This window comes from Coregonus lavaretus (genome assembly GCF_964263955.1).
Source record: "Coregonus lavaretus genome assembly, chromosome: 32".
Lineage (NCBI taxonomy): Eukaryota > Metazoa > Chordata > Actinopteri > Salmoniformes > Salmonidae > Coregonus > Coregonus lavaretus.
This window is the reverse complement of record NC_140019.1, coordinates 25,082,452-25,102,181: the sequence shown is the minus strand read 5'-3', so window position 1 is coordinate 25,102,181 and position 19,730 is coordinate 25,082,452. Positions and strand designations below refer to the sequence as shown.

The 19,730-nt window shown below is 42.5% G+C and overlaps 1 protein-coding gene across 2 annotated transcripts in view; it reads left to right on the top strand.

The window, feature by feature from the left end:
- Nucleotides 1-2,908: 2,908 nt before the first annotated feature.
- Nucleotides 2,909-19,730, top strand: part of LOC311108004 (tenomodulin-like) — a 181,633-nt gene continuing 164,811 nt past the window's right edge. Inside the window, exons 1-2 of one of the 2 annotated variants that reach the window (XM_084150640.1) lie at nt 2,909-3,060; nt 7,377-7,511. In XM_084150640.1, coding sequence (XP_084006766.1) covers nt 3,022-3,060; nt 7,377-7,511 — 174 coding nt within the window. In that variant the 5' untranslated portion in view covers nt 2,909-3,021. The remainder of the gene's footprint in view (nt 3,061-7,376; nt 7,512-19,730) is intronic. The other variant, XM_084150641.1, reaches the window with a different exon arrangement.

The following is a 19,730-nucleotide window of genomic DNA, read 5'->3' as shown; positions in this document are numbered from 1 at the left end:
TGTTTTGCAACATGCATTTAGCCTACAGTGAACAATAAACATTTATTTCTCCAGCTTCATGTCCTGAGCATTGTATTTTTCTACGTAGTGTTTAGTGACTGTTCAGTAGTGTTTTTTATTTTGATTGACTCGGGGCACGATTTGACAACATAGTTCAGTTTTGAGCACAGATTGAACTGTTTTGAGGTGAAAGTTTGGTTTTGCAAGAAGAGTCTGAGGTTTTGTGAATGTAGCTTGAAAATTGGGTTTTGTGTTCACAGTTAAGAGAAAAGGAGAGCAGCTTTCAAGAAATGTGTCTTAGCAATCGAGAAAAACTGTATATAGGGTATATACAGTATGTATTTGTGTATGTTTGAGGGGCAGTTCTTTTCCAAGAAGTTCTGCACATAGCAGAGCAGAATTGAAAAGGATTAGTAGAATAAATGACAGTTCTGGTCAGGTTCCAGCTACACTACATTAAACAGTCAAGAGGCTCCTCAGTGAAGTGCATAAGCTTCGTGTGCTGGGCTACACGTCTTCCTCTCCTCACTGAAGCATGACAACCCAGAGAAAGTGAGAGAGAGCGAGAGAGGGAGACGGCTAGAGAGGGAGTGAGGGAGAGAGAGAGAGTGAGGGAGACGGATAGAGAGGGTGGGAGGGAAAGAGAGTGAGGGAGACAGATAGAAAGAGAGGAAGGAGAGAGAGTGAGGCAGATGGAGAGAGAGGGAGGGAGAGAGAGTGAGGGAGACAGATAGAGAGAGAGGGAAGGAGAAAGAGTGAGGCAGACGGAGAGAGAGACAGGGAGGGAGAGTGAAAGGGAGGTGGCCAACTCCTTCCTCAGACCCCAGAGCTGTGGTTTCCATGACTGCCTTTTCAACGTTAATACTCACTCTCTCCCTTCCGCCCCACCTCTCTTTCCACAGTAATGAAAGACTGAGGCAGTACCTGCAGAATGGTCGTGAGAGGATAATGGAATCACACAGGATAATAAGGCCATGTTTGATCTGTGCAGAGCTACTCAGGGGTGCTGTGGTGTAGTCCAAAGGGAGGGGCCGGCTTCGCCTGCTGTTAGTGTGTGAGAGATGGGAGCCTATCTCTCGGTCGTCTCACTGCACACGTGCAGCCCAGTTAATCTATGTCTGTGCCTACTGGCCGTGACCAGATAGATGCAGGCCTTACTGTAGCGACAGGGAAGAGTGGGGCTGCTGGAGTACATTGGCCATGGGCTGGGGAAATGTGTCCTCAACAGCTCTGTGCCAGAATGGGAGGACCTTGACTGGGGAGTAGAGAGAGAGTGAGGGGTGAAGAAGAAGGACACATGCATGCCATCAAAACTATGGAAAAGTTACACTTTCCCTGTTTGCACCTTCACTTCTTTTGAACTTTCATGTGCCTCACATTCTACTCCATGGCTGCGTCTGAACAGCCAACAAGCAGACAAGAGGCTGAAGAGTTCATCAAATGCTAATCAGCAATGGAGCTTCGAGGGGGAAAGAGCTAATGTTTATTTCAGATGTAGGATCTTAATCAATCTTTTGTTGCGGATAATTTTTCTGCACAGCAGGAAATGCAAACTTGTAGTGTATTTGATTTTTTTAAAGGCTTCTAAAGTTAGCAATTTCCACTTAGAAATTTCAGACCTGATTTGCCATAATGAAAAATGTATCAACCCTTACAAAATTGCCCATCAATTATAATCCACATAATAATTTAAATGTCTTGTTGCTGCAGGATAATTTTCCTGCTGTAGCAAACTGGCTCAAATTAAGATCCTACATCTGTAATTCTTCCAGGTTTGCTCAAACTGCTCCCATCAGCCCACCTCTAATCTGTAGGTATCTGGCGTGCACTTGACTCCAAATTGCTGCTTATTCTTTCCTATGGGTTTTGAAGCCCCAGTATTGCTCTGAATGCTGCAAGGAGGATGGTCTGTGGCTGCTTGACTCCAGTGCTGACACAACACTATTCCTGAAAGAGCTGCTGCTTGATTTACCCAGGCAAAATGTGACAGTAATTGTAAAGATGTATATCAATAGGAAAAAGCTGACTAAGCCGCACGGCTATCAGATCTGACAGACTTAATGGGTGTTGAAATGTTGCTTCTCGCACTAAAGTCCTGCTTCGCCATGTTTAATCCTAATTATCTCTGTTGTACTGACTTTAGTCCTCAGTATTCCTCTTCCTTATGAAACCTAGGTACGTGTGAGTGTTTGCCTCAACCATCTAGTAAAACGACATGGACAACACTGCGACAATTCCGTCGATTTGTCCAGGCATATATATATATTTTTTAATCTTAAGCGGTTTTAACATTCTTTAAAGTCAGTGCTGTAGAAGCAACATACTATATGGACTATCAAGCATAACCTTAACTCCCAGACAACTTCAGGTCCTCCTTTTGCCTGAAAGATTGGAAATCTGCAAGATCTCACCAGATGTTAGATAGCTTCCTGCTTAACAGTTTGCACAGTGTCACAGTGGCCTTAGACTGTAAAGGTGTCAAACAGCATAAAGTGTCAAAGTATAATAGTGTTTCATTGTGTGTCAACGTAAGCTCTTCATCGAACAAAGGAACAGGAAATGAACTGGATTCTGTTGCACTGTGTGGGAACACCATCCTGAGTGTTGTTTCTATTAGTCTCTTTGCTGTCTTTACTGTCTTTACTGTATTTGCTGTCTTTGCTGTCTTTGCTCTGTTTGCTGTGTTTGCTGTGGGTGCATTCATTGAAAATAAAAATAATTCCATGTATTTTCTCGAACACTTTCAAAAGTTGACTTGTCCTCCAAGACGAATACAATTTAAAGTAAAATTCGTATAACCTTCCTGTCTGGAAACAAATTTTTGCTGGAAACATCTGCTTTGCTTATAATGGGAATCACAAGTATTTTGGTAATTCCATCCCATCTATAACCTCCCTCCCCTTTCAGTACATTCTCAAATTACCAATGGAATGAAGTTTGGACTCTTTTCCTTCTAGAGACTCAGTAGTTTTACCAGCTAGGACGAGTGAATCTGAAGGAATTCTCCTCTGGGCTTTCATTATGGAAAATAGCTCTCAGTCCAGCAGTCAATGGAAAGATGTGAGTCTTAATTTCTTTTTTTTTGTTGCTAATTGATCATACTATACCGATTGTAGAAATATTGGTAATAAGTGGCAATGAATTCAGTATTTATATTACTGGGTGATGAAAAGATAATGAATGCAATTACAGTATTTTGTTATGCATATTGGGAAAAGACGACCTTACAGAGAATAGAGCCATTGTAATTGGTATATTGTGAGTTTTAGGTGGGTTGAGGGCCTAAAAGGTCATGATGTTAAGATAAATAAAATAAAACAAATTCCTAGAGTTAATGTATATCTGACATCATACAGTCACCGAATGTTTTCTCTTTGGAATCACAAATAGAATGGGACTTGATTCTGGTTCCTTCCAGAGGCATTTTTTCCTAATCTTTCCTCTCTGCCTTGCCTCCTTGGGTCCCTGTGTTGTTTATTTTTCCTCAGACTCACCTGAGCTCGGGGCCTTTATTCCTCAATAACATGTTTTGTCACGTACAGTGAGATTTCAATATGTCTGTGGCTGTTTTTGAGTGCTTATTGCTCTCTGACAGAAAAACAAACATATTGCCTCTATAATCCATATATATTCTCCCGAAGAATGTGATGTTGGACATAAAGTTCTGCGTCTTAATAGTGACAGTGACTTGCTATTCATTTCACCTCTCGTGTGTCTATGAAAATTGTACATTCCAATAAGAGATTAAAAAGCTGTTCATCCATCACACTCTTCTCTTATGTGAAGAGTTTGTCAATTGTTTCAACAGACTTGCTAAGATGTGACTAGAGGGAATCAATATGATTCAGAAACCACCTGTGGCATTACATTACAGAGGAAAATATCCAATACTAAAAAAGGAGCCAATTGTATTGAATCCAAAGTGGACTACTCTTAGTCTAGTCTTGTAGAATAATTTAAACTAGTCTTGTGGAATAATTTTAACGTTTTGTTCATGTGTGTTACCTTAATCCATAATAATTCAATGATATGTGCATGGATGGAAAAAATGGCCATCGCCATGACCCCGCCCTGCCCCGTTGTTTAGCTCTTGCAGCTTTTTCTTTTTCCTCTAGTTTTTTAAGTAAGTGCTCCATCCCTCGCTCTTTCTGTCTCTCTCAGAACAGCAGGGGGCCTCAGGCTCCCTCATCACAGACTGAGTCCTGCTATAGAGGTACCAACCACCTGGCTGATTGTCAACCCTAAAACCTGATTAACACTGGTCGACTGGCAGTCGTCTGTCTGTAAACTCTCTACTCCTCTCACTCTCGCTCCACCCCCCCTCCCCCTCTCTCTTCTTTCTCCCTCCCTCTCTCTTTCTTTGAGCAATTATATTCTGTGCAGACAGAGCTTTGTCTTCGAGTCAAGTTTCCACTGCTTATGCAAGCTGCTGGAGGAGAGGGTGGACCTCGGACAAAAAAAAATCCACGCTGGGAGAAATTCTCTTTATGATAGGGATTTCTGGCCCTGTGATTATGTAGCCTTCTGTTTCCTATCATCATACCTTGAGAGGAGAGCCGGTGCCTTGATGTGCCACATTGGATGTTTATGGCTACTGCTACGGTTTATCACATTTACTACATGACCAAAAGTATGTGGACACCTGCTCGTCGAACATCTCATTCCAAAATCATGGGCATTAATATGGAGTTGGTCCCCCCTTTGCTGCTATAACAGCCTCCACTCTTCTGGGAAGGCTTTCCACTAGATGTTGGAACATTGCTGCGGGGACTTGCTTCCATTCAGCCACAAGAGGTTAGTGAGGTCGGGCGCTGATGTTGGGTGATTAGGCCTGACTCGCAGTTGGCATTCCAATTCATCCCAAAGGTGTTCGATGGGGTTGAGGTCAGGGCTCTGTGCAGGCCAGTCAAGTTCTTCCACACCGATCTTGACAAACCATTTCTGTATTTTGCACTGGGGGATTGTCATGCTGAAACAGGAAAGGGCCTTCCCCAAACTGTTGCCACAAAGTTGGATGCACAGAATCATCTAGAATGTCATTGTATGCTGTAGCGTTAAGATTTCCCTTCACTGGAACTAAGGGGCCTAGCCCAAAACATGAAAAACAGCCCCAGACCATTATTCCTCCTCCACCAAACTTTACAGTGAATTCGGGCAGGTAGCATTCTCCTGGCATCCGCCAAACTCTGATTTGTCCGTCGGACTGCCAGATGGTGAAGCGTGATTCATCACTACAGAGAATGCGTTTCCACTGCTCCAGAGTCCAATGGTGGCGAGCTTTACACCACTCCAGCTGACGCTTGGCATTGCGCATGGTGATCTTAGGCTTGTGTGCGGCTACTCGGCCATGGAAACCCATTTCATGAAGCTCCCAACGTTCTTGTGCTGACGTTGCTTCCAGAGGCAGTTTGGAACTCGGTAGGGAGTGTTGCAACCGAGGACAGACGATTTCTACACGCTACGTGCTTCAGCACTCGGCAGTCTCGTTCTATGAGCTTGTGTGGCCTACCACTTCGAGGCTGAGCTGTTGTTGCTCCTAGACATTTCCACTTCACAATAACAGCACTTACAGATGACCAGGGCAGCTCTAGCAGGGGCAGAAATTTAAAGAACTGACTTGTTGGAAAGGTGGCATCCTATGACGGTGATACGTTGAAAGTCACTGAGATCTTCAGTAAGGCCATTCTACTGCCAATGTTTGTCTATGGAGATTGAATGGCTGTGTGGTCGATTTTGTACACCTGTCAGCAGCGGGTGTGGCTGAAATAGCCGAATCCACTTATTTGAAGGGGGGGTCCACATACTTTTGTATATACACTACTGTTCAAAAGTTTGGGGTCACTTAGAAATGTCCTTGTTTTTGAAAGAAAAGCAAATTTTTTGTCTATTAAAATAACATCAAATTGATCAGCAATACAGTGTAGACATTGTTAATGTTGTAAATGGCTATTGTAGCTGGAAACGGCAGATTTGTAAAAATCAACGGTAGTGTATAGTGTACACTACCGTTGATCTACATTATATGTGCATACTAAAATATATACATTTCACTTTTGCCTACTGTATGTTGATAATATGCTGGGATCTGTCAGGGATGAAAGCCAGATAGTTTTATCTCTGCGTCTGGATTTCTATCTGTCCATCTCAATAAATCCATATTCTTGCTGATTATTAGAGAGACATCAGTCATTAAACATTGGCTGCATCATATTATTGATCATATCATCATCTTATAAGCAAGTTTACTGTATATTACAGCTCAATAAGAGTAGTTGTCTATAGAAGCCCAATATACACGTTTAGCAAGCACTTAGCAAGCATGATGACAGTCATTCAATTCTACCTTAATTCATAGTTGTTTATTAATAATTTGTGCTGTATTCCTAAACAAGATATTGTGTTTGAACTACATACACTTTTTATCATCACCTTAGATGCAAGAAGATGGCCCAATTCTTTTAAGAAACAACAATTTAGCTAATTGAAGTTTTTTCCGTTTTCAATATCTTATTTTCATGGTCCTCGGAGACCTTTGAAAGCAGTCCAGTGTGAATTAGAACATTTCATTCCCTCACCCCTGGAGCTTTGTGGGGGAACAAAAGCCCTGTTTTATTAATTTGTGGCCTTGAGCTCTGGGAATTGAGTCCAATGGGGAGAGTTTTAATTGGAGGAAACATTTAATAAACGTGACCTTTTAGTATCTCTGCAGCACTGCATATTTTCCATATGCTGATTATTTATTTTGTGTGGGCATAGTAAGGTACTTCCAGAAAGTAGTGCTTCAAAGTTCCAAGCCTATGTTTATCACCAACTTCATCAATGGAAGCCTAGAAACAGAGAGTAAAGAGTTGTGCAAGTGGCAAGGTTGCAGATTTTTCCATCTTCAATTCCTCTTTCAGATGCCTTCTCCTAATTATTCTCAAGGGACTGCAATGTTGTACAAGGTTCACAATGACATGCTGAAACGCATTAGTCCTATAATAAAGTAGTATGTGGGGGTATTATTGATATAATTATTGATATAATATTTCTGCAACTTTATATAGTTTGACAGTTCACACTATAAATAGAGTAGGCCTATAGAGGCTATGGAGATAATTAATGTATGTTTGTAAGCAACATTAGGAATCTTGCATCAATAAATGATTGTCAGACACTATTTCAATTATGTCATGTTATAATGTGGTTATTACAATGTTATAACAGTACCATTAGAATTACAAAATCCTCAGTGCAGGTGCATACCAAGTGTTGAGAGACCATTTAAAAGTTTAAAATTATAGTTACTTCTTCAAGGACATTATATGATATGTACATGAACCACTCTGAGGTGTGAATGGATTACCAGTGCTTCTCATTTCTAATTTTCTCCTTAGGTGGAGGTCGGAAAAGAGAAGAAGACCAGGTCCCGGAGCTACCAGCGAGGAGCCCTGATTCTGGGGGTGGTCTTCTTGATGTTAACCCTGGGCATCTTCAGCCTCAGACACTTCTGGAGCCCAAGTCTGGGGAGGGTAAGGGCTGGCTTGTGTCAGTAACAGTAGTATTGCTTCTGATTAACCAGTACACTGTAAAAAAAAAAGTATTTCTTGTTTTAACAATTCCAGTTATAAAGTTGAATGGCCTTTTTCAAGCTCTATCAACTTTGAATTTCAAGCTATCCTAATTTACACCTAACTTACTTTGACTAATAAAATATAGTTGAGTAAACTTCACCCTTTGTCAGTATAACCTACTATTCCTAGTTGAATCAATTTCAACTTTAGTTATATAAACTTTCAATTTACAGTTATCCTAACTAACATCAATTTAGTAGAAGTAACCAGCCTCCATTTTGAAATTACTTCATATTTTCAATTAATCTAACTTACTATCAAGTTAAGTAGAATATAAAGTGCATTCGGAAAGTATTCAAACCCCTTGACTTTTACCACATTGTGTTACGTTACAGCCTTATTCTAAAATGGATTAAATTGTTTTTTCCCCTCATCAATCTACACACAATACCCCATAATGACAAAGCAAAAACAGGTTTTTAGAATTTTTGGCAAATGTATTAAACATTTAAAAAACGGAAATATCACATTTATATAAGTATTCAGACTCTTACTCAGTACTTTATTGAAGCACCTTTGGCAGCGATTACAGCCTCAATTCTTCCTGGGTATGACGCTACAAGCTTGGCACACCTGTATTTGGGGAGTTTCTCCCATTCTTCTCTGCAGATCCTCTCAAGCTCTGTCAGGTTGGATGGGGAGCGTCGCTGCACAGCTATTTTCAGGTCTCTCCAGAGATGTTCGATCGGGTTCAAGTCCAGGCTCTGGCTGAGCCACTCAAGGACATTCAGAGACTTGTCCCGAAGCCACTCCTGCGTCGTCTTGGCTGTGTGTTTAGGGTCGTTGTCCTATATACAGTGGGGAAAAAAAGTATTTAGTCAGCCACCAATTGTGCAAGTTCTCCCACTTAAAAAGATGAGAGAGGCCTGTAATTTTCATCATAGGTACACGTCAACTATGACAGACAAAATGAGAAAAAAAAATCCAGAAAATCACATTGTAGGATTTTTAATGAATTTATTTGCAAATTATGGTGGAAAATAAGTATTTGGTCAATAACAAAAGTTTCTCAATACTTTGTTATATACCCTTTGTTGGCAATGACACAGGTCAAACGTTTTCTGTAAGTCTTCACAAGGTTTTCACACACTGTTGCTGGTATTTTGGCCCATTCCTCCATGCAGATCTCCTATAGAGCAGTGATGTTTTGGGGCTGTCGCTGGGCAACACGGACTTTCAACTCCCTCCAAAGATTTTCTATGGGGTTGAGATGTGGAGACTGGCTAGGCCACTCCAGGACCTTGAAATGCTTCTTCGTTGCCCGGGCGGTGTGTTTGGGATCATTGTCATGCTGAAAGACCCAGCCACGTTTCATCTTCAATGCCCTTGCTGATGGAAGGAGGTTTTCACTCAAAATCTCACGATACATGGCCCCATTCATTCTTTCCTTTACACGGATCAGTCGTCCTGGTCCCTTTGCAGAAAAACAGCCCCAAAGCATGATGTTTCCACCCCCATGCTTCACAGTAGGTATGGTGTTCTTTGGATGCAACTCAGCATTCTTTGTCCTCCAAACACGACGAGTTGAGTTTTTACCAAAAAGTTCTATTTTGGTTTCATCTGACCACATGACATTCTCCCAATCCTCTTCTGGATCATCAAAATAAACTCTGGCAAACTTCAGACGGGCCTGGACATGTACTGGCTTAAGCAGGGGGACACGTCTGGCACTGCAGGATTTGAGTCCCTGTCGGCGTAGTGTGTTACTGATGGTAGGCTTTGTTACTTTGGTCCCAGCTCTCTGCAGGTCATTCACTAGGTCCCCCCGTGTGGTTCTGGGATTTTTGCTCACCGTTCTTGTGATCATTTTGACCGCACGGGGTGAGATCTTGCGTGGAGCCCCAGATCGAGGGAGATTATCAGTGGTCTTGTATGTCTTCCATTTCCTAATAATTGCTCCCACAGTTGATTTCTTCAAACCAAGCTGCTTACCTATTGCAGATTCAGTCTTCCCAGCCTGGTGCAGGTCTACAATTTTGTTTCTGGTGTCCTTTGACAGCTCTTTGGTCTTGGCCATAGTGGAGTTTGGAGTGTTACTGTTTGAGGTTGTGGACAGGTGTCTTTTATACTGATAACAAGTTCAAACAGGTGCCATTAATACAGGTAACGAGTGGAGGACAAAGGAGCCTCTTAAAGAAGAAGTTACAGGTCTGTGAGAGCCAGAAATCTTGCTTGTTTGTAGGTGACCAAATACTTATTTTCCACCATAATTTGCAAATAAATTCATTAAAAATCCTACAATGTGATTTTCTGGAGAAAAAAAAAGCTCAATTTGTCTGTCATAGTTGACGTGTACCTATGATGAAAATTACAGACCTCTCTCATCTTTTTAAGTGGGAGAACTTGCACAATTGGTGGCTGACTAAATAAAAATTTTCCCCACTGTACATTGACAAAACAACCCTAACCCTAACCCTAACAATGATATAATACAGATCTCAGTAGGGAACAATATGCTCCCATCTATCTCTTGCTCATGTATGAGCTTTTTCGGCAGTTTCAAAACTGGCAGTGCACTTAGTTATGTCAACCAACCAACACACCACTTTAACTACAACGACGTTGTCAGAAACGGTTAAATAAACGTTTTACTTGTTACTTTTAACGTGGTTGTTTATCTACCTTCGTTGAATGCAGTAAGTGAAGTCGCTTTGGATAAAGCATCTACTAAATGACCAAAATGTAAATGTCAAAATTAACGGTTGCATTATTCTAAAGAGCTCAGCCCCCCCAAAATAAGTTGAAGTCATCTGAACTTGACATGTTTAGTCAATACAGCTGTTATGTTGTTGCAGTTAATGATTTTTTTTGGTTGTGAATTTCCAAGTTGAGTAAACATGTTGATCTTTGTTGATTCAACTTAGTTACATAGGTTTAGACAATTAGACAAAGTCATCTTAACATTTTTAGTCAACACAACTGTTATGTTGCTTCAGTAGATTTGACTTAATGGTTGTGAATTTCTTAGTTGAGTAAACACATTTTTGCTAACTCAACTTGATTTAATAAGTTATGACATTTTGAGTGCGTTGAACTCAACCCATTTTGCAAATTTTCTTGACTTGGCTAGATAAACTGAATGATTTTAACTGAATCTCAATTTTAAAAAAATATACAGTGTACACTAGAGTCATAGTAAAGGTTTAGTTTAAGGAGGGTAAGACTTGGCTTATGTCAGTAACAGTAGTAATGATTCATGATGAACCAGTACACTAGAGTTGTGGTAAAGGTTTAGTCTGGGCCTCAGCAGGGTAAGGCCTGGCTTATAGAAATAACTGTGGAATGCAGTAGAGGCTGCTGAGGGGACGGCTCATAATAATGTCTGGAACGGTTCTAATGGAATGGCATCAAACACATAGAAACCATGTGTTTGATACCATTCCACCTATTCCGCTCCAGCCATTACCACGAGCCTGTCCTCCCCAATTAAGGTGCCACCAACCTCCTGTGATGGAATGTCATGACTCATTGTATTGCTTCACGATCAACCAGTGGACTAGGTTTCCATCGCTCTTATCAAACTAGCTCATATCCGACCTTGAAACGGGGTAACAGTTATACATCCGTTCATTCTTCTCTACCATGAAAACAGCTAGGTATATTGATGTCATGCTTTAATGCTGTATGGCCCAGCTTTTAATGGAACGTTTGAATTGTTAGGACTCAGGATAAAAGACCCACTCAAGCTTTTCCTGACCAAATCCTATCTATGACTTCCATGGAAAATGTGTTGAAATGGAGAGAGATGGCCACACAAAGAGCCAAGACAGCCTTAGTCGGCAGTCAGTATAATATTGCACTGAATTAAAAGCTCTATTGGTCATCGAAAAGACAGCTGTGTTGTCTCAATGTCTTGGTTTTCACGTACGTAATTTCAAGAAGCTTTCATATTATACGATGATATCTCTTGTTGGAAATGTTTGACCACAGCGTAATTTATCATTTTGTCTATTAACTTCTCTCTGCTAGCAGTGTAAATATGTTTAAGCAATTCGTGCTCCTGATACCTCTGTCCAACCGACCTTAATTGCGGTTGACCACATTGGCAGCACTAGAACTCAAGCCTCTTCATGTTATAATTGGAGTAAAGTCTTGTCTGAGCCATTCCAATTCATTCACTTTTGATGGAGAGCATTTTCACTCTGCTTTTTCCCCCAGATTCCCCAAGGGGGGAAAAAAGCTAATTTACTCAAGACCATGGAAAAATAAATACATCGATACTTTCTTCTGAAGGAACATTAGCCGGTATTTGTGTTCCAGGCGCTACTTTGAATGAGAGAAAAGAACTGCAAATGATTTTGCTTCTTGTACAGAATATTTAGACCAACGATAAAGAGACCTACTAACTAAACTAGATATTTCAATGTCGACAGTAAACCACAGTAGTCCATATGCTTGAACAAATAATACATATGGTTTACTGTTTATAGGGGCCTTCAATTAGCAATAATACAAAAAATGTATATACTATGTCTACTGTACAGTCGTGGTCAAAAGTTTTGACAATGACACAAGTATTAGTCTTCACAAAGTTTGCTGCTTCAGTGTTTTAGATATTTTTGTCAGATGTTACTATGGTAAACTGAAGTATAATTACAAGCATTCCTTAAGTGTCAAAGGCTTTTATTGACAATTACATTAAGTTTATGCAGTGTTGACCCTTCTTTTTCAAGACCCCTGCAATCCGCCCTGGCATGCTGTCAATTAACTTATGGGCCACATCCTGACTGATGGCAGCCCATTCTTGCATAATCAATGCTTGGAGTTTGTCAGAATTTGTGGGTTTTTGTTTGTCCACCAGCCTCTTGAGGATTGACCACAAGTTCTCAATAGGATTAAGGTCTGGGGAGTTTCCTGGCCATGGACCCAAAATGTTGATGTTTTGTTCCCGGAGCCACTTAGTTATCACTTTTGCCTTATGGCAAGGTGCTCCATCATGCTGGAAAAGGCATTATTCGTCACCAAACTGTTCTTGGATGGTTGGGAGAAGTTGCTCTCGGAGGATGTGTTGGTACCATTCTTTATTCATGGCTGTGTTCTTAGGCAAAATTGTGAGTGAGCCCACTCCCTTGGCTGAGAAGCAACCCCACACATGAATGGTCTCAGGATGCTTTACTGTTGGCATGACACAGGACTGATGGTAGCGCTCACCTTGTCTTCTCCGGACAAGCTTTTTTCCGGATGCCCCAAACAATCGGAAAGGGGATTCATCCGAAAAAATGACGTTACCCAAGTCCTCAGCAGTCCAATCCCTGTACCTTTTGCAGAATATCAGTCTGTCCCTGATGTTTTTCCTGGAGAGAAGTGGCTTCCTCGCTGCCCTTCTTGACACCAGGCCATCCTCCAAAAGTATTCGCCTCACTGTGCGTGCAGATGCACTCACACCTGCCTGCTGCCATTCCTGAGCAAGCTCTGCACTGGTGGTGCCCTGATCCCACAGCTGACTCAACTTTAGGAGACGGTCCTGGCGCTTGCTGGACTTTCTTGGGCACCCTGAAGCTTTTTCACAACAATTGAACCTCTCTCCTTGATGTTCTTGATGATCCGATAAATGGTTGATTTAGGTGCAATCTTACTAGCAGCAATATCCTTGCCTGTGAAGCCCTTTTTGTGCAAAGCAATGATGACGGCACATATTTCCTTGCAGGTAACCATGGTTAACAAAGGACGAACAATGATTTCAAGCACCACCCTCCTTTTAAAGCTTCCAGTCTGTTATTCTAACTCAATCAGCATGACAGAGTGATCTCCAGCCTTGTCCTCGTCAACACTCTCACCTGTGTCAACGAGAGAATGACTGACATGATGTCAGCTGGTCCTTTTGTGGCAGGGCTGAAATGCAGTGAAAATGTTTTGGGGGGATTAAGTTCATTTTCATGGCAAAGATGGACTTTGCAATTAATTGCAATTCATCTGATCACTATTCACAACATTCTGGAGTATATGCAAATTTCCATCATAAAAACTGAGGCAGCAGACTTTGTGAAAATTAATATTTGTGTCATTCTCAAAACTTTTGACCACGACTGTACAATGAATGCAACCAGCTTCAATAACCCTATCTAAAGAAGCTATTGGAATAATATTGAAGAGAAAGTGCCTTTTTGTCGACTGTAGCACAGCTAAGTCGTGAATTGCTGTATGCATCAAAATGGGAACTTTAATTTCACATGAGGGATAGTGCTGGAAGGTTACAGAGCACAGGCTAATCAAGGTACAGCGAAACGCTCTGTATGGACAGGCATTGTCCACCTTCTCCTCCTCCCTGCTCACCAGGTATAAATCACCTTTGGGTCCGTCTTCTTTGTCCTTGTTAAATATTTCATGACGGAGGTGGAGGTGTCATTATTTCCACTTTAATAAGCTGTGATCACTCTCACGTGGCACATAATGCCCGCGTCCCAAATGCCACTATGGCCCCTGGTCAAAAGTAGTGCACTATAAAGGGAATAGGGTGCCATTTGGGATGCAGACAATGTGTTGAGGGCAGAGACTTCCCAGGGATTGGACATCAAACCTGTGGCCCCTCACTTCCCCTTTAATGGGGTCTTGAGGGGGAGGCCCCGTTCTCTGGCCTTCATCGGTGAGAAAGATGGAGCCGCTTCAAAGCCCAATCACCTCTTTGCCTGATGGGATGCCCCCTTAGACACACTGCAGTAAAACACACCAATTGTATCCTGGTCAAGCCCATCTTGGGACACATCTGAAGGAGAGTTAGCACAGAGAATGGGAGTGTGTGTGTGTGTAAAGAAAGCTGTGCTTCCAAAGACAATGACAATGAAACCTGTATACAGTATATGCAATCATTACAGCTTTAGGCAGTCACAATTTCACAGCCCCCAGTCTGCACCTGTGTGCGCAGACTGCTGCCTACATCCTCTCTTGGCTTCCGGTACATTTCTGTCTTCATTTTTACTGTGTACTCATTATTGTTCAGGGGCTCCAAAGCTCACAGGGGATTTTTCCTCCTTGTGTATTAATCTACTGTTATTACCAATATACAATGGTACGTCCATGGAAGGATTACAGTGGCTTGCGAAAGTATTCACCCCCCTTGGCATTTTTCCTATTTTGTTGCCTTACAACCTGGAATTAAAATGGATTTTTGGGGGGTTTGTATAATTTGATTTACACAACATGCCTACCACTGTGAAACAAACAACATATTAGACAAAAAAACTGTAAACTTGAGTGTGCATAACTATTCACCCCCCTAAAGTCAATACTTTGTAGAGCCACCTTTTGCAGCATTTACAGCTGCAAGTCTCTTGGGGTATGTCTCTATAAGCTTGGCACATCTAGCCACTGGGATTTTTGCCCATTCTTCAAGGCAAAACTGCTCCAGCTCCTTCAAGTTGGATGGTTTCTGCTGGTGTACAGCAATCTTTAAGTAATTCCACAGATTCTCAATTGGATTGAGGTCTGGGCTTTGACTAGGCCATTCCAAGACATTTAAATGTTTCCCCTTAAACCACTCGAGTGTTGCTTTAGCAGTATGCTTAGGGTCATTGTCCTGCTGGACGGTGAACCTCCGTCCCTGTCTCAAATCTCTGGAAGACTGAAACAGGTTTCCCTCAAGAATGTCCCTGTATTTAGCGCCATCCATAATTCCTTCAATTCTGACCAGTTTCCCAGTCCCTGCCGATGAAAAACACCCCCACAGCATGATGCTGCCACCACCATGGTGTTCTCGGGGTGATGAGAGGTGTTGGGTTTTTGCCAGACATAGAGTTTTCCTTCATAGCTAAAAAGCTCAATTTTAGTCTCATCTGACCAGATTACCTTCTTCCATATGTTTGGGGAGTCTCCCACATGCCTTTTGGCGAACACCAAACGTGTTTGCTTATTTTTTTCTTTAAGCAATGGCTTATCTGGCCACTCTTCCGTAAAGTCTAGCTCTGTGGAGTGTACGGCTTAAAGTGGTCCTATGGACAGATATTCCAATCTCCGCTGTGGAGCTTAGCAGCTCCTTCAGGGATATCTTCGGTCTCTTTGTTGCCTCTCTGATCAATGCCCTCCTTGTCTGGTCCATGAGTTTTGGTGGGTGGCCCTCTCTTGGCAGGTTTGTTGTGGTGCCATATTCTTAGAATTTTTTTAGAATGGATTTAATGGTGCTCCGTGGGATGTTCAGTGTCTGATATTTTTTTATAACCCAACCCTGATCTGTACTTCTCCACAACTTTGTCCCTGACCTGTTTGGAGAACTCCTTGGTCTTCATGGTGCCGCTTGCTTGGTGGTGCCCCTTGCTTAGTGGTGTTGCAGACTCTGGGGCCTTTCAGAACAGGTGTATATATACTGAGATCATGTGACAGATCATGTGATACTTAAATTGCACACAGGTGGACTTTATTTAACTAATTATGTGACTTCTGACGGTAATTGGTTACACCAGATCTTATTTAGGGGCTTCATAGCAAAGGAGGTGAATACATACAGTGGGGGAAAAAAGTATTTAGTCAGCCACCAATTGTGCATGTTCTCCCACTTAAAAAGATGAGAGAGGCCTGTAATTTTCATCATAGGTACACGTCAACTATGACAGACAAATTGAGAATTTAGAAAGATTTTTAATGAATTTATTTGCAAATTATGGTGGAAAATAAGTATTTGGTCAATAACAAAAGTTTCTCAATACTTTGTTATATACCCTTTGTTGGCAATGACACAGGTCAAACGTTTTCTGTAAGTCTTCACAAGGTTTTCACACACTGTTGCTGGTATTTTGGCCCATTCCTCCATGCAGATCTCCTCTAGAGCAGTGATGTTTTGGGGCTGTCGCTGGGCAACACAGACTTTCAACTCCCTCCAAAGATTTTCTATGGGGTTGAGATCTGGAGACTGGCTAGGCCACTCCAGGACCTTGAAATGCTTCTTACGAAGCCACTCCTTCGTTGCCCGGGCGGTGTGTTTGGGATCATTGTCATGCTGAAAGACCCAGCCACGTTTCATCTTCAATGCCCTTGCTGATAGAAGGAGGTTTTCACTCAAAATCTCACGATACATGGCCCCATTCATTCTTTCCTTTACACGGATCAGTCGTCCTGGTCCCTTTGCAGAAAAACAGCCCCAAAGCATGATGTTTCCACCCCCATGCTTCACAGTAGGTATGGTGTTCTTTGGATGCAACTCAGCATTCTTTGTCCTCCAAACACGACGAGTTGAGTTTTTACCAAAAAGTTCTATTTTGGTTTCATCTGACCATATGACATTCTCCCAATCCTCTTCTGGATCATCCAAATGCACTCTAGCAAACTTCAGACGGGCCTGGACATGTACTGGCTTAAGCAGGGGGACACGTCTGGCACTGCAGGATTTGAGTCCGTGGCGGCGTAGTGTGTTACTGATGGTAGGCTTTGTTACTTTGGTCCCAGCTCTCTGCAGGTCATTCACTAGGTCCCCCCGTGTGGTTCTGGGATTTTTGCTCACCGTTCTTGTGATCATTTTAACCCCACGGGGTGAGATCTTGCGTGGAGCCCCAGATCGAGGGAGATTATCAGTGGTCTTGTATGTCTTCCATTTCCTAATAATTGCTCCCACAGTTGATTTCTTCAAACCAAGCTGCTTACCTATTGCAGATTCAGTCTTCCCAGCCTGGTGCAGGTCTACAATTTTGTTTCTGGTGTCCTTTGACAGCTCTTTGGTCTTGGCCATAGTGGAGTTTGGAGTGTGACTGTTTGGTTGTGGACAGGTGTCTTTTATACTGATAACAAGTTCAAACAGGTGCCATTAATACAGGTAACGAGTGGAGAACAGAGGAGCCTCTTAAAGAAGAAGTTACAGGTCTGTGAGAGCCAGAAATCTTGCTTGTTTGTAGGTGACCAAATACTTATTTTCCACCATAATTTGCAAATAAATTCATAAAAAATCCTACAATGTGATTTTCTTGAAAATAAATTCTCAATTTGTCTGTCATAGTTGACGTGTACCTATGATGAAAATTATAGGCCTCTCTCATCTTTTTAAGTGGGAGAACTTGCACAATTGGTGGCTGACTAAATACTTTTTTTCCCCACTGTATGCACGCACCACTTTTTTGAAACAAACAAAAAAACATTTCATTTCACATTCACCAATTTGAACTATTTTGTGTATGTCCATTACATGAAATCCAAATAAAAATCTATTTTAATTACAGGTTGTAATGCAACAAAATAGGAGAAATGCCAAGGGGGATGAATAATTTGGCAAGGCACTGTATATGGTGTGCTCAGCAACTGTAGAAATGTATGCGTGATTTTGACTTCATACCTGCACTCATCAAGGGATTACCTGTGGTGAAAATAGACCTGTGGTTTTGATACAGTGCCGGTACTACGCTGGGGTTTCTTTGCAAGACCTCTATGAACATAATTCGTAACTCACTTCTTAGAGGGTTTTTCTCTTTCACCTCATGTTGTTCAAGTGATTGCTATGCTCTCCACAGCCTCTTCGGGGCATGAAACAATTTGGGTGCAGAATAACTTATTGGGGCGGCATGTAGACTAGCGGTTAAGAGTTTTGGGCCAGTTACCGGTAAAGGTTGCTGGTTCGAATACTGAGAGGACTAGGTGAAAAATATGTGTATGTGCCCTTGAGCAAGGCACTAAACCCTAATTGGTCCTCTGTAGCTCAGCTGGTAGAGCACGGCGCTTGTAACGCCAAGGTAGTGGATTCGATCCCCGGGACCACCCATACACAAAAAAAATAAACCAATTATGCACGCATGACTGTAAGTCGCTTTGGGTAAAAGCGTCTGCTAAATGGCTTATTATTATTATATTATAAGTTGCTTTGGATAAGAGCGTCTGCAAAATGACGTCTTTCCCCAGTCCCTCACACACTGCCTCTTAAAGACTTTAGTGTCAGTCAGGCTGGGGTTGCCTAATGAACAGTCTTGCACCTGCTCCTTTGGAATGGTCACATGTGCAGGGCTTTCTACTGCCCTCCTCAGTTTGTTTGTGTACTGCTTGTGTCCTGAGTTTGTTTTGACAATTCCAGCGGTACCCTAGAAATGTCACCAAAGGGGACTGGTTTGCATGTTTTGTATTCAACATCATCCTACCAACCTGTCATATGGTCACGTTGTTTTTCCAAGGAGGGGGGATGAGCACACTCACTCCAACAGACTTCAAGTTCTCTTGGCCCCAGAGATGAAGGAGGAAGGGAGGGACAAAACAAGTGTCTTGCTTAAAACCTGCCCAGGCGAAAGCCCAAGGTAGTGACTGTGTTCTTAAACCCTACCCAGCTGAAAGACAGAGGTCGTGATGGTTTTCTTAAACCCTGCCCACCTGAAAGCCAGAGGTAGTGACTAGGTTGTTGAATCCTTAAACCCTGCCCAGCCAAAAGCCAGAGGTAGTCGCTGTGTTCTTAAACCCTTAAACCCTGCCCAGCCGAAAGCCTGAGGTAGTCATTGTGTTCTTAAACCCTTAAACCCTGTCCAGCCGAAAGCCTGAGGTAGTCACTGTGTTCTTAAACCCTTAAACCCTGCCCAGCTGAAAGACCAAGGTAGTCACTGTGTTCTTAAAACCTTAAACCCTGCCCAGCCGAAAGCCAGATTAGTCACTGTGTTCTTAAACCCTTAAACCCTGCCCAGCCGAAAGCCCGAAGTAGTCACTGTGTTCTTAAACCCTTAAAACCTGCCCAGCTGAAAGTCTGAGGTAGTCACTGTGTTCTTAAACCCTGCCCAGCTGAGAGCCCGAGGTAGCGACAGTGCTTTGGTGTGTGAAGGAAGGGGTGGCTGTGGCATGCTGCCCACTTCTGGGAACTGGGAGCACTTCAACTGTAGCTTCTGCTAGGAGCATTGAGAACACTGCTACAAAGCGTGTTGGGAACACTTGTCGGGGCCATGTGGCGTTTCAATACGAGTCTGTGCATCTCCCTCTCCAAAAGCGAGAGCGACAGAAGAGTAGTCAAAATTAGCATCCCCTACTCTCCCCATCTCCCCTACTCTCCCCATCTCCCCATCTCCAATACTCTCACCCATCTCCCCTACTCTCCTCCATCTCCCCTACTCTCCCCATCTCCCCTACTCTCCACATCTCCCCTACTCTCGCCCATCTCCCCTACTCTCCCCATCTCCCCTACTCTCGCCCATCTCCCCTACTCTCCTCCATCTCCCCTACTCTCCCCATCTCCCC